Source organism: Erigeron canadensis, chromosome 1, assembly GCF_010389155.1.
Source record: "Erigeron canadensis isolate Cc75 chromosome 1, C_canadensis_v1, whole genome shotgun sequence".
In the NCBI taxonomy this organism is placed as follows: Eukaryota; Viridiplantae; Streptophyta; class Magnoliopsida; order Asterales; family Asteraceae; genus Erigeron; species Erigeron canadensis.
In genome coordinates, this window is record NC_057761.1 from 41633788 (window position 1) to 41648973 (window position 15186).

Here is a 15186-nt window from a genome sequence, read left to right on the forward strand (position 1 = left end):
GAGGTTTTTGGCAGTTTTGCTGGTATCCGTTAGTACGGAACTACGGAAGCAATGGACCGAGTGGTAGAAGTGCTTAAAAAGGATTTGGATTTGAGGTGTAAGCAAAAGGAAGAAAGAGTGCATCTCATACTATTATTAAGTGGTAAAAGATACGCTATCGTGTCACATTATTATATAATGAAATGAATAAAATGAGGTACCATGTTATAATTCAAGGTTTGGATTAAATAAAGTTTTCTTGTTTGGGTTGTCTTGACATGACAAATATTCACTCAGATGATGTATGTTTAAGTGGAGTATTACTCATTATTTCAATCAAATGAAAGAAGTTTCTTTTTTTTTTTTTTTTTCGTTTCGTTCCACCATACCCAAAATCCTTATTCGGGTTCGATCTTTAATTTATATGTGATTATATTATAACCAACATAGGTAACTTATAAAGCATGCATCTTATCATCTACTCACTTGAAGTTCTAGCTCTGAGCACTCTAAAGTCTAAATCCCTTGTTTAAATACATTTAACGACCTTAATTGCAACCTACAGGTGTACCAGAACAATATGAGTTGTTAAAAGTTACGACCAATATTATTATGTTTTATTACTATTAATACTAATATATAATGGGAAAAGTAATATAAAGTTGTCATACACCTAAATTTAGGTATGAAACTCCTTCTCATATACTAATTTTTTAAAATTTTGTTTAATTAATAAATGTTTGGCCTCATGTTGTTTATGAATTTAAAAAATAAGTATGTAAATGTTTCATATCTAAGCTAAGGTGTCGGACAAAACCAACGTCGGCTTAATTTTTTTGGTGAGTTTAGACGAGACCAAATACTGGGGGCTTGTTATATGAAGTTTCTGACAAAACCACCTTCTTAATTTGTCTTGAATACTATAAGGCTTAATTATAAATGGCAAAGTTATTATTATTATTATTTTTATCTAATCTTTGTATATGTAAAAAATGTTTTATTTTTCTAACTTTTTTTAGAAGCAAATCTTTGATTAAATCTTCATACTCTACTTTACAGCATAAATCTTTGAAGTATTAACCCAAAATGTAAAGATGAACTCAAAACTACCTAGCATGTGGGGACCGAGACCTTAGGTAACCACTAAATCCACCAACACTATTGAGCCGGCCATGTGTACAACAACAGTTGTCCATATAGATTCATAGTAGCGTTCATGAGCGAAGCCACCACACGACTAGAAGGGTCAAAACGACCTAACTCATTAATTAAGTACTAGTAGACTTGTTAATTTTTTATTATTTATTTTTGGAAAGGCTTGAATTCTAGTAGACCAGTAGCTTGAATTTTACATTTGAAGCCTTTATTGATCCACCAGGAAAACTTCTAAGAATCCAAAATACTAGATTGACCCCATTAGTTCCAAGCAAAATCCGGCCAATTGCAAAGCTTATCAAGTTTATGATGTTTACACAGAATATGAACTTCTTTAAAAATTACAAGCTTCAGAATTTAACTTTTTAGATAAACATATATGTTTTTTTTTCCCTTCACTCGGTGGATGTTTTTCTTTTATCTGTCCATTAGATCATTTCAAAGCCTAAAATTAATTATATCCCATATCTTAGTTATATACTGTCAATGTTAACACATCATTATATATTTATTAATTGAACCACTTTTTAATTCCAACTATTAAGTTTAGTAAATCAACATTTTAATTAATAAACACTAGCACGTTATCCGCGCAATGCGGCGGTAGTCGTGGCGGCGACGATGTGGTGGTAGATGCAACTATTTGTGGTAGATGAGACGTCGATTGATGTAGATTATTAATGGGGATATTTTAAAAAATAAAGGATTAATAGTATAACGTAATCATTAATGTTAAGGTGTAGTGTAAGTAAAAATATTTTAGTGCTAAGTAAAAATATTACATATCTTAATGGTGGTAGATACAACACAACATTATAAATATAACAATGAACACATAAAATTGATCCTAAAAACGACACACCAACGATTTAAAATTGGGAACTGACGTTATGGCTCCATGAAATCGGCCATAATGTGGAGACTAGAGATGGTTTTAGTGCCTATGTTAAAACAAGTATGCATCTTGCTATACCGGTTAACTACACTTATGAGATGTATTGTATTTTAGGATATTTTATAGGGATAAGTATCCTAGAATGAACAAACTTTGGACGAATTTCTATAGTAGGAAATAACTAAAGTTTTGTGTATTGTATGTAAACAACTTTAAAAAATGTTTATTGTATGTAAGAAAACATACGTAGCAACCATATAGAGGTGCCACTTGTCTGATTTTAATTGGTTGAATACATTTTCTTACATACAATAAACATTATTTTCGAGTTTTTAACATATAATACACACAACTTTAATTAATTCCTACTATAGACGGTTGATAATTTTTCTTGACTCCGTCAAGAAATTATATAACTTAATCTTAAAAAACTTTATATGAAAAGGTCAGTTGGCCCAAGAGACAAATAGGGATAGGGTTAAGATTCTCTTCACCATTCTTAACTTTTTCTTTCTTTCTAGAAAGTGTCAAAATCCTATAAGGGACATAGTTTGAACATTCTAAAACTGTAAAGGACTAGTTGGTAAACTTCAAGACTTTACCCACCTGCACAAACTTTTTACCGCCAAAGGTTTAAATTATTTTAACAACCAAAACTTAATAACAACACGAAGAAACATCATTTTCAAACACAACTACACAGTTGAAATTCATAACTTTTTACACAAAAAAACAACAAATCATCTCAAAAATATAATTATTAATTACATTAATATTAAATTCACCAAAAAGAAACCAACCCCACAATCAATAATTCAATTATTGAAAGAAAAAAAACACACACTAAAGATTCCTTATTTCTTCACACAGTTGAATTCGTTCCTATTAAGCAACTAAACAAGATAATAACAAACACTAAAAACACACACACAAACACATTATCAAAAAACTTCATTTTTTTTTCTTTCTAGAATTAGAAAGATTATAATGGATTCAGTCCCATCTTTTAAATCATCACTAAGATTTATATCACACCAATCTTTTTTTACAGCCGTCCGATCAAATGATCTTGAATCAGTTAAATTGATAATAAATGAAGAAACTGATAAAGATTTGGTAAATGGTTTAATGGGTATGCAAAATGATGCCGGTGAGACTGCTTTTTATATTGCAGCTCAGAATAATTTTCAAGATATTTTTTGTTACTTGATGAAGTTTTGTGACGAAATTGAAGTCTTGAAACTAAGGTCTAAATCAGATTTTGATGCTTTCCATATTGCTGCTGCTCAAGGTCATTTAGGTAATTTTCACCTTATTTATATATTTTTGTGTTTTGTTCTGTTTTTTGTATCTATAACATAGATCTTGTCAATTGGTTTTGTGGGTGTTTGTTGTTTTGTTGAAATTTGTGCTACTTGTATGTTTTTAGTTGTGTTACAAGTGGAAAAAAAAAACTTGTTTAAATTTGTGAGTTTTTTTTATTATTATTTTTTGAAATGGTTAAATACTACTAGAATTATGATTATTGTGTTTATCTAATTGTCTGTTATGTTAGATTATAAAGACTAACTTTATTGTGTATTGTTATGAATTATAACAATTTAGGTGTTTATATTTGTAGTGTTTCAAGGTATTGATTTCATGAGAATAAAGTGTGAAGGGAATTTTTACTGTATGACAGATTATATACAATTAGCAGGCTAGTTGAATAAATATACAAATAGCAGAACTACAACCGAATATATTGTTAGCTGGAATCGCCTTAATGGGATCGTGGTGATATATCTATTAATCATTTGGGTAGGGAAAAGAATATTGTTTTCATACAATAATGTATGCTCTTGTTGGTGTATGTTAAGGACTAAAAGTTGGGTAGTGTATAAAAAATTTTATGTCTGATGCTGCATATCATTTGGATATAGATAAAGATTGTATAATTTTTTCCATAGTAACTAATGCGGTGAATTCTTGGTAACGATAATGGGCAGTAATGGGTTCAAAGTTTTGCCTGATATAGCATTTAAGTGAAAAAAGATTAAATCTTTTCGACTAATGACATGTAAAATGTCCAGGAATTGTGAAGGAACTTCTGAAATTATGGCCAGAGCTTTGTAAAGTATGTGACGTGAAAAACACTAGCCCGTTGTATACAGCAGCTGTGAAGGATCATCTGGATGTTGTGAATGCCATTTTAGATGCAGATCCTACTTGCATAAGGATAGTGAGGAAGAATGGGAAAACTGCATTGCATACCGCGGCTAGATATGGCAAAACAAGCATGGTAAAAACACTAATTGACAGAGATCCAGGAATTGTATCTATTAAAGATAAAAAGGGTCAGACTGCACTTCATATGGCTGTAAAAGGGCAGAGTACTGATGTTGTGGATGATTTGTTAAACGCTGATCACTCCATTTTAAACGAACGTGACAAGAAGGGTAGCACCGCTATTCATATTGCTACTAGAAAAGGACGATCACAGGTAACTTTTTTATTTTAAAACATGTTGCATATTTCGTACTCTTATTATGCTATAAACACTTAAACAAGTATTAAAATGTAATTGTTATGACACTGCTTTTATTATTTTTAGAAGCTCTTCTCTTGATCATAATATAGAGAACGTCACAAATCAGCTCATTTACTTGTAGTATAGATTTGGATTAAGTATTATTCCAAAGCGGTCAAACGAGTCAAATAAACAGTTTTGGCTTTTAGCCAAGGGGAGAAATTGGTCAAATGGTTGAAAGGGTCAAAAAGTGTTGAAACTCTCCTAGAGTAATTTTTAATGCATACAACCTCCTCCTAAGCCATTTTGATTATTATTACAATAAGTTTTTGTTCATAATCTTAGTGCATCTGTTTTGGTAATTATCTTTGATAAAGATCAAAGTTTGAGGGTCAACCCAAACCTGCCCAGCCGGTCACAGCATACACTAAAAGGACTAGCTTTGACTGCTACCTTACCCGTCTGACCCGCCCATATTGCCACCTCAACTTATGCAAAAACCATCTTCGGTTCTCTTTTGTGGATTCAATAATTGTATTGAAATTTTGTCTTATAAATATCTGCAGATTGTAAGCTTGTTGTTGAGCTTCACCTCAATCAGTGTTAATGTAATCAACTTTCAACAAGAAACCGCTATGGATATAGCCGATAAGCTTAATTACGGGACTGCAAAGTTAGAAATCATGGAAGCTCTTGGTGAAGTCGGTGCCAAACATGCACGAGATGTTGGTAGAATTGATGAACAGATGGAACTGAAACGAACCGTTAGTGACATCAGACATGAAGTCCATTCACAACTTTTACAAAACGAAAAAACCCAAAAACGTGTTTCTGGTATCGCTAAAGAGCTTCAAAAGATCCACCGGGAAGCTGTTCAAAATACCATTAACTCGTTAACTGTTATAGCAGTTTTATTCGCGTCCATAGCTTTCTTAGCTATTTTTAATCTTCCCGGGCAGTATAAAAATACAGGTAAAGAAGCAGGTGAAGCTGACATTGCTCACACACCTGCTTTTCGAGCTTTTTGTTTGTTCAATGCCACATCACTCTTTATATCATTAGCGGTAGTGGTGGTTCAAATTACATTGGTGGCATGGGACACGAGTGCCCAGAGACAGATTGTTTCTGTTGTGAATAAGTTAATGTGGGCGGCTGCTATTAGCACTTGTGGGGCGTTTTGTTCCATTGCGTTTGTGGTGGTCGGGAAAAGAAATTCATGGATGGCTATCACGATTACTGTTGTTGGTGTTCCGATTCTTCTTGGGACACTTGTTACTCTGTCTTATCATGTTTTGAGGCAACATGGGTACTTGGGGGGGAGTGATTCTCAGAGAAAGATAAGGAGGGGAAGTGGAAGTAGGTCTTTCTCATTGTCGTATTCTGCCAACATATCGGATGATGAATCAGACCACGAAAAGATATACGCCCTGTGAATTATGAACTTGCCATTCGTCCTCAAGGAGAAAAGAAACCCAGATTATTACTCTCTCATATATATGAAGGCTACCGTTTTGTAGGTTATGTACATATCGATGTATAGGAATTTCGGTCCTAGTGTTATTTAACCATGGTTGGTTGATGTAACCATATGTATGCCTCATGTGTAGCATGTTATCGTCCCAATAGACCAATGGGGCGGCTTGCTTTATACACCTTCGATGAATTATAATATAGTGTCGCATAGTAATTACCACCTTAATTACTCGTTACGCATCATCACCTTGAATCCATTGATATTGACTGTATTGGATGAAGCTTGAGATATTGTAAAAGCATTAAAAGATGGTTGATGCCCTGATAGGCAGATGCAATGAACAAGATATTGCATGTAAAGGGCAAATTTGACCTGTTAATAGTTTCATCAATCGAGTTAAGTAATTATTGCCTTATTAATTATGCTTTATATATTGTTGATGATAAGGTAATAAAGACGAAATGGGTTCTAAGGTCGACCTGACCTGCTTTGAACTAAATTTAAGGATTACCAAACCTATGAACAAGGCATACGTACTATTCTCATCCATTCTGTGGCATATAGACATAGAAATATAGAATAGTCTGTTGCACATAATCTTGCCAAAGGCACAATAAATAGGTGCACTATCGTATAACATTTGCTCTTATTGCAAAAGTTATGGTAGCTGGACGCTGATATTGACGTGCAACAGGAGACCCAAATAGCCAAATGTGTCGAATAAAAAGGCCTCAAGATCTAACAATCTAAAGTTCTTCTCGATTGTTTGTTTCACATGATTCTACCAATACACATATATAAATCAAATAATAAGATTTTAAAATTAACATCAAACGAACCAAACAAAAAGGCCTTCAAGATTTCTTATTATAAGAATATTATCAGAAGGATTTGCAACTTCTAACTCAATATACCTGATCTCTGGTTCTGTGGTTTTTAACAAAAATTATACAACCACAAGAACAATAGTCCAGAGTAAAGAATAATAGCTCAGAGATATCCAAGCACGATTCTGAAACCGGGAAAAACAAAAACAATAAAAGAAAAAAACCACCTTCACAAGTTCAATGAAAATGAAAAGAATACTATAATATACAATCTACAATTCATCACTGAAGTTTCATCTTTGATCATATCCATCATAGTTGCAACTGTCCAGGGCCTTTACGAGATAACCTTGAAGGAGGCCTGCTCAATTCAGGCACAGGCGGTCCCCTGAATTCTTCAGGCTTTTGAACCTCCTTGACCTGCAGAGAAGTGAATTATCCCCAATTATATTTCATCATCATTTTCTTAATAATCCAAGCCACCAACTATTGGATATGTTACACCTCAAATTCCAAATAGAGTCACCCAAGATAAATCTGGTCTCATTTCTGCCAATTCTGGCCAAAAACATGCTAGAAAGCTGTAAACTAAAGAATATTTGTATGTTCTATTTAGCAAGTAACAAATTGATGTTCTAAAAAGCCCAAATTTTAACTTTTTATTGGTGTTCTCACATTTGAGTGACCCAAAGTGTGCTGATTTTGATATTGGGATGATCTTTTTTAGAACTTGGATGCCCTATGTACACGGTCCATGTGGATTTTCTGTTCAAGTACACAGCAAAGTGAAAAGGAACAAAGAGAGGAACCTTGGAGGACGTGGAACTGTTATGTGCTTGTGATTTGAAGTGCACACGATGCTGTTGCTGCATCTGTTCAAATCGCTGAAGCCAAGATGCAAAATTTATTCCATTATGCATGTTTTTAGAATCATCGTTCATGTTACCATCATCAGAAAAATGCATCCCTGATGATGTACGTTTAAGTTGCTCCTTGTCAAAGGAATACGCCGGGACCGTCTTCAAACGAGTCCTTAAGATCTTAAAGGCTGCACTTTGCTGCAATGAGGAGTCAAAGGTCACTAAAATGGAATACAAACATGCATGCATCAGTGCAAAGTCAGTGACAATACAGGCAAGCTGGGTAACAGTTCAAAACAATATATGGTGACAATGGAAACAGACCAGGATCGCACCTTGACCCGAAACACCTATATCCAATTCTTTTGCATCAACTTCAACTAAAGTAAAATTATTTATGATGTTAATTATTTAATTTGAATAAATTTATTTTAAAAAATAGATACTTAAGGCAAGTTTGACCCACTTTCTCGCTAACTTCTTAATTATCCGTTAAAGATAAAATATAACCTGAATCGAGCCATTCTTAAGTAAAGAGGTTGATATAGTCAACTATACAGCAAGTATATAACTGACATAGTAAGAAGACATGCCTGGGGAAGGAGCATAAGAAGACCATATAAGGCTTTTAGCAACCATATATATCTCCCGGGTTCAAGAAGCTGCAAGATGAAAAGACTTAAATGATTCCACAAGATAATCAAAAAATAACTTAAAGAGTAATATAATAAGAATAATAATAATAGCATTGCATATAATTCTGTAACTTAAAAATTGAACAAATTTAATTTATCTAATAAAAAGAATAAAAAGTCGACAAAGAAAACACAAAATATGTACCTGCAACCTAAGATAAGCAAAAATTGGAGTCTCCAACAAGTGTATCAGTTTATCCAGCTGAACCAGAAATCTGACGTTAATATCTTCCTCGGTTAGGGATTGAATAACAGAACTTGCATGCTGATAAGCCTACAAGAAAAAGCAAAATAGAATAAGAACATTAGACTTAACATGATAATAAACCATCCTGGTACTCTTTCTGTTTTTCGTAGAATCTGGGGGATCTTTACGCTATAAATATAGACATATTACCAACAACAAAACCGATATGACTTGCCTGTGCCAATAAGCATAGACTTATTATGGCCATTGATGAATGAGCCCATGAGGCATATAGTGAAAGAAATAAGTCCTTTCCAGCAGTATTCACCAGTGAATGCTTTAAAAGGTTTCTTAGGTCAGATAACTCGGAAGAAGTTAGCAGAATCAAATTCAAAGCCTGAATTAATGAAAACAAAAGGAGTCAGATACTGCAGATACATTATATTGAACTTGGTTCAAAAAAGCGTGAGGCGACTGGAGGCAATAGAGGCCTTGTAGTCAAGGCGAGAGGCAAAGAAAACTGCCTCTCATATACTCTACATGTGACAATTTAATACTATAGTAATTGTAGCAGCCATGGAAGAAATCAGAAAAAGAAAAGAAACAAAGAGCCAAAATGGTTCCTTTTTTTGGTTTTGTTAGAGAAAAGTTTTGGTTATGGGAAAAAGAAATATGGTCTTTCCAGAGATAAAATATGAAAGGGCTTTTGAAAACTGAGATCAAAAAATTAACTTTGATGTGGACCAAAAACTTGATTTAGCTCATAAAAGGAATCAGTTACATAAAGCGAGTAAAGCAACCACTTTCCGCAAGGTAAGTGCCAAAACATTGTTGTACATTTTCAGAAACTTTACAGATAAGTGTAGCATTAATAACATAAAACTTTGTATAGAACAGCTGAAGAGGTGTTAGATCCTTTTGACCCATTTGAATCATTCCTGCAAGCTTACTGTTCTTATATGACCCATTTGATATTGAGAACAACCCAAATGGACTCATTCATAAGTGAGTGGGTTCATATTGCAACCTTAACGTGTTCAATTCCTTCATACAATACCACCTCTAATCTACAAAACAGGAAAACTGAAGAAAGTTTGTGCTGAAAGCCTAGATATATCCATTTCACTATTTTTATGTCTACTAGGTTCGACTTTCTAAAGCCGTAAATGGATACTTAATGGGGAAGAGAATATAAGAAACAAATGAGAACCTGAACCATAGTAGATGCAAAGTCAAGATCGGCTTCCCCCTCCAGAATCGTAGACAGTTCCCTGTAAACTCTTTCAGCATCGATAAGCACACAAAGCCGGCGGATTATCAAAGCACCGCGCCTATAAGAATATGATAAAGAAATGGGTCAATAAAAGAATGAACCCAAACGTGGAAAGAATTAAAAATCAGATCAATCTTATAAATTAGAACACAGAGGAAATAAAGCTTACTTTTCTAGGAGTACGCCATCCGTCCTGAATTTATGAACCAAGAAAATAACAAGTTGACGAAAGTTATATTGATCCTCTGCTATGCAAGCATGCACCTCCAGCACCAGAAGTACTACCTAGAAATTTACAACATAAATAAACCCATATGCACAAATATAACTTCCCATAGAAACTATACATAAATATGCAAAATTAATGAAGCAGCAATGAAAAGATTACCTGATCAGAGGGATCTGACAGTACTTTCAGAAGCGTGTCAAAAATATCATTCAGAAAAGACAGGACCTGTGATAAGTAAAAAGGTTTTCCTGGTTAATCTTTTCTTCTTTTCTTTTTCTTGCACAATAAATTCATTTTTGGGTAAAAACACAATTGCAAAGCTAAAACAGTCACCTCCGTCCGATGTCTATTTAGAAGGGTTGAAATCCAATTCAGCGCTTCAATCCGAGTGGCCTCATGTTCACTAGATAACTGCCTGTTAAGTTGAGGGGGAAAAAACCAACACTCAATCATACATGCAGCATGTTCTTTACCCTATATGTCCTTGCAAATTAACTTCGTTTTATTCAAAGATTATAAACCCCATAAGTAAATTTTGAAACTCATACTCATATAAAAAAATACTAACTTCTTTACGATGGAAAGGATTGCTCCAACATCAAATCCTTCAGCAGGATCAGCCTTGATTGCAAGCAGCTCATCATTTGTTTCGCGGGCTACCTGATAGTTAAAAAAATGACATCTTTAGGATTCAGAACTATATATCCAATTTTTTACTTGTAAAGTTTAACATTAAAATAACTGACTTGCCCATTGAGAGATTTTCAGAAAACTTATGGTCTTCTAGACAAGCTGATGCTGCTTGTTATCTTGGAAGCTTGTCAAAAAGATCAAAAAAATCTCTTTGACAGGCGATTTAATGTGATAACTTGGGAAAAAAACAAAATATGTTTCTTTTGATGATGAAAACCTGTAAATACATTAGATCTACATATATGAATTTGATAAAATATCTAATACCTAGTTATATTAATCTTATCTTGAGTAATAACGTAATTATAAAACTTTTAAGTAATACATGTCCACAATTAAATTGCTTAACAGAAGATTTTCCTTATTATTATATTATTATTATTAGTATCTCGAATATTATGAGATAATTATGAAACTTATATATTTGGAAAGTAATTACCAGCAAACTAATCTAAGTTTGGAAACCTAATAAAGGTATCCTTGACATTTTAGGTTAGATTTTTTTAAAAGGTTTATACAATTTGCCATGACACATCAGCAACAAAAAAACATTTTCCTTTTATAATCGTATCCCCAACATCTTTATAAAGGTTTATTATAAACGGAGCCCACACACACACACACACACAAACAATAACAATAATAAAAATTAAAAAATTGCAAAGTTTAAGGCTGACAGAAAACTAAAAAACCTACCAACACTTCAACAATTTGGACATCTTGGATAAGAGCCTCCAATGGAAGGTCTAAGAGAAGTTTTAAACTTTCTGAAAAGGTCAGTTTTTTTAAAAGCCATGAGGCATGATGTGGCATGATGTGGTGAATTTATCAACCTTCAAATAAATTTATAAGCCATGAGGCACAAAGCTGCTATGGTCTACAATTACATAGACCCTTTTATTATTTCTTGAGACCGTTGTTGCTAGTTGAAAAAGTGAAGCCAACTTACGACTCGTATCTTCTCTTCTTTATCAGCTATGCAAGGCAAGATAGCTCCCAATATATCCGCATAATAAGGAACAAGCTGATCACCACCAAGTTTAACAAACTCGTTTATCTACAGACAAAAGATAAAAAGGAATGTCTAATCAATCTATGAAACAAGATAGGTGCAACTATAAGGACGCAGTACAAACCAAGAGACAGTATCCATACCCAAGTGATCGCAGTCCATCGAGTGAATTCATCAGGGGATGACGCTCTCTGCACAAGTATTTCTGCCATGCGACCATAATCTACAGACTTCATGAGTAGCACTGCTAAAGTCAGAAATTTTCAAATAAATGATAAAATTTGCTACTGTAAAAGTATGACAGCTACTAGTTTGTCTTGATAACTAATGCTAGTACAACTAGTTGTTATGTGCTTTAGCACAAAATATAGGATAAATGTTAGAAGACTGGTTACAGAAGTCATACTGGAGAGTTCTTGATCTCCTGAAGAAACTCCGAGAGTGCTGAGTCAGCTTGCTGCCGAATTTCATGGCTGGAATCACTTAACATATTAAATAAACCTGAAACTCCACATGTCAGTAGACTGCAACAAAGGTCTGAAACAGAAAAACATGCTTGTTCACAAATAATACCATTTAACTCTGAAGTGAGATCATTTACCATCTAGAAAATCAGGAAGAAAGCCAAGCATATCTATGTCTGGAACACTGTCCAACACCGTGATCCATCCCACCAAAAATTGTCGGACATATGGATTTAGCACGTTCATTCGCTCTCTCAACAAAGGTATAAATTCTTCAATGCTGATAATGGAAAAGCCGAAAGTAAAAGGGGATTATTTTGGAACCCACATATAAATAAAAACTTGGAACAACAAAAATTGTAGATATAGTACCTGAACTGATCACTCTCTGTCACAATGTCCTGTTCCCAACAATGAAAAATAATATTAATTTTTTTCTTCCTGATTTCACTAAGCACTTGCAACATGGTTACATAAAAAACAAGACATTCACCTTCACAAGTCTATCTAAAAGGTGAGCTGCACTTTGTACATTGGGATCCGAGTCTGCTGAAAGCTTACATAAAGCATCAAATATCTGGTTGAAAAACACAATGAAGTCTCCTCTGACAACCTGCAAAAAGGCAAAAGCTAAACTCCAGGTATACTCTATCCGTCTATTCACACTCAATAAAGACATAATCCATGATTACCTTTGCAATGTTGTATAAGGCTTCACAAGCATAATACCGAACTCTGCTATCTTGATCAGAGAAAGAGTTGATGACCGGTGGCACAATTTGCTGGCAGATAGGTTGCAAAAGGAGATAAGGAAGAGAGCTTCATTTATGTTTTAACATTGTTTTCACTAAAATGTTGCATATTTATATTTTTGCAGCATGCTTACCCGGAAAAGATTCATATTCAAGAATAACATCCGTGTAACATCAAGTTAGGTTTTAAATATACTATTTGTACAAGCAACTCCCTCTAAGTTCAGATAACTAAAACTGGGAATCTTTTGACTCTTTACAAATGTAGCTTCCCTGGTAATATCCTTTTTTTACATAATCACATTTTGATACACATTTAGAGGATGTTCGGGGCTACCCAATTTTTTAACCACAAAAACGGATAAATAAGCAGAGCACACATCTGGCTAAAAAATCTTAAGTGTCGTTTTTCCCTAAAGATAAGCAGTACTCGTCCGTCTAAAAAACAAGCGATATTCACTCATAGCCAAACACTTCAACCTGCATTTTGTCTCCCAAAAATGCAATACACTACACACACTTAGAAAAACGCACTAGTACCCTAACTCAACTTAAAACCCATGATCAACTAACTATGCATTTCAATCAACTCTTATCGAAAACAACCTAACATATATCATTACATCTAAATAACAATCTATTATATATATATATATTTCAACATACATTTCGACATAAAAACAAACCTCGAGATGTTGTGCGGCTTCAGAGCTCAAACCAACAGTAGCTGCTGCCAGTCCAATCAACCCTCCCTACACATTCAATATTTTTTATAAAAAAAAAATGTTAAAATTTTGTTAAAAAAAAAAAAACATGTATAAAAAAAATTCAGTAAATAATAATAATAATAATTACTTTTCGATGATTAGCTTGAGGAGAATAAGTAAACTCATGAGTTAATAAATTAATAACCGCATTAACTTTATCATGATCTCCAGGAACTGTTAATTGCTTCACAATTCCTTCAACCTAAAATTCAAAATCAATTAGTCAAACCTTCAATTAAAAGTCAAAATCAATTAAAAATAAAAAATAAAATACCTCAAGTGCAGCGTTTTTACGTTTCTCATATAACTTATCGGATAAATTCCGAAGTACGGCCGCCGGAATTACCGTAAATCCGTCCGACATACCGCCACAAAATTCAAACAAAATTTCAAAAAAATAAAAATGTTAAATTATTTATAAGTGGAAATAAAGAAGAAATTTAAATTCTTTTTCTGATTTTTTCTTGTTCGAAACGGAACATCATTTTTATTTTTATATAAATAAAAAAAAAGGAAGAAGAAGAAGAAGAAATGAAGATCGAGTCTCTGTATGTATGTTTTTATTGTGTGTTTTTGGTGTTTTTTGAGATTTGTATAAACGACGTCGTTTAACGGGAAGTTGATCACAGCACTTTGCCAGCTTTATTATATGTCGAGGAAAATAAAAGAATAATGTAGAGTAAAAGTTTTTTTTTATATATTTTCAATTTTTTATAATTTGTTTGTATAATCTAATTTTAATGTGTAACTTTCCATTTTAAGTAAGTAATTAACTCCTAATGCCGTTTTTCATAGATTTTAAGTATCAAAAACATTTTCAATAATGTATGGGATAGGTTATCTACTTATCACCTCTATTAAACATAGAAAAGTTGTTCTAAGGTTATCTACTTATCTCAGACGTAGAAAAAAATATCCAACTTTGTTATACATGAGGATCGACCCATGACATTTGTCTTCAAATATACGGGCTCCAATTATTGATTCAACCCAGTTGGTTTGTAACTCCCATTTTATTATGTTAAACTGCACAATAAATTATGATTTGCGCCAGGGACGGTACCACATGGGGGGCAAAGGGGGCAAATGCCCCCCTCAAAATTTATATTTTGTCATGTATTTTCAAAATTTTCATGGATTTTAAAAATTTTCTTGTAGGTTTTTAACATTTTGACTCCTTTTATATTTATATTTCACGGATTTTTTAATTTTGCCCCCTCTGAGATTTTTTTTTGGTACCGCCTCTGATTTGCGCATTTATTGTTATATTACCTTAGAAAGGTACTCACACAATGCAACGGCGGTGTTGTGGAGGCATCGGTCGGTGTTGACGACCGATAGTATTGGGAGCGAGTGTTGGTAGCGGTGTTGACGTCGAGTTGTGTGGGTATTTTTTTTTTAAAGGATGGATATTT

General features: G+C 33.5%; 2 protein-coding genes across 2 annotated transcripts; one reads left to right on the forward strand and one right to left on the reverse strand.

Annotated features, from left to right (window-relative positions):
- Positions 1 to 2938: 2938 nt before the first annotated feature.
- Positions 2939 to 6237, forward strand: LOC122592691 (ankyrin repeat-containing protein At2g01680; the record flags this gene model as incomplete). The annotated part of the gene is made up of 3 exons (XM_043764983.1): positions 2939 to 3329; positions 4102 to 4511; positions 5105 to 6237. Coding segments are annotated over 3 exons (1668 nt in total), but the record flags the coding sequence as incomplete, so codon positions are not given.
- Positions 6238 to 6853: 616 nt separating this feature from the next.
- LOC122583672 (protein VAC14 homolog) lies at positions 6854 to 14213 on the reverse strand. Its single transcript, XM_043756055.1, has 20 exons — positions 14046 to 14213; positions 13860 to 13973; positions 13691 to 13756; positions 12945 to 13034; positions 12746 to 12865; positions 12625 to 12653; positions 12390 to 12532; positions 12195 to 12289; positions 11932 to 12018; positions 11726 to 11833; positions 10652 to 10743; positions 10417 to 10498; positions 10243 to 10308; positions 10024 to 10139; positions 9792 to 9912; positions 8817 to 8978; positions 8540 to 8668; positions 8293 to 8361; positions 7649 to 7897; positions 6854 to 7259 (listed from the first exon to the last, which is right to left on the reverse strand). The coding sequence occupies exons 1-20, from the start codon at positions 14133 to 14135 to the stop codon at positions 7152 to 7154; spliced, it is 2136 nt and encodes a 711-aa protein (XP_043611990.1). The 5' UTR covers positions 14136 to 14213; the 3' UTR covers positions 6854 to 7151.
- Positions 14214 to 15186: the final 973 nt, after the last annotated feature.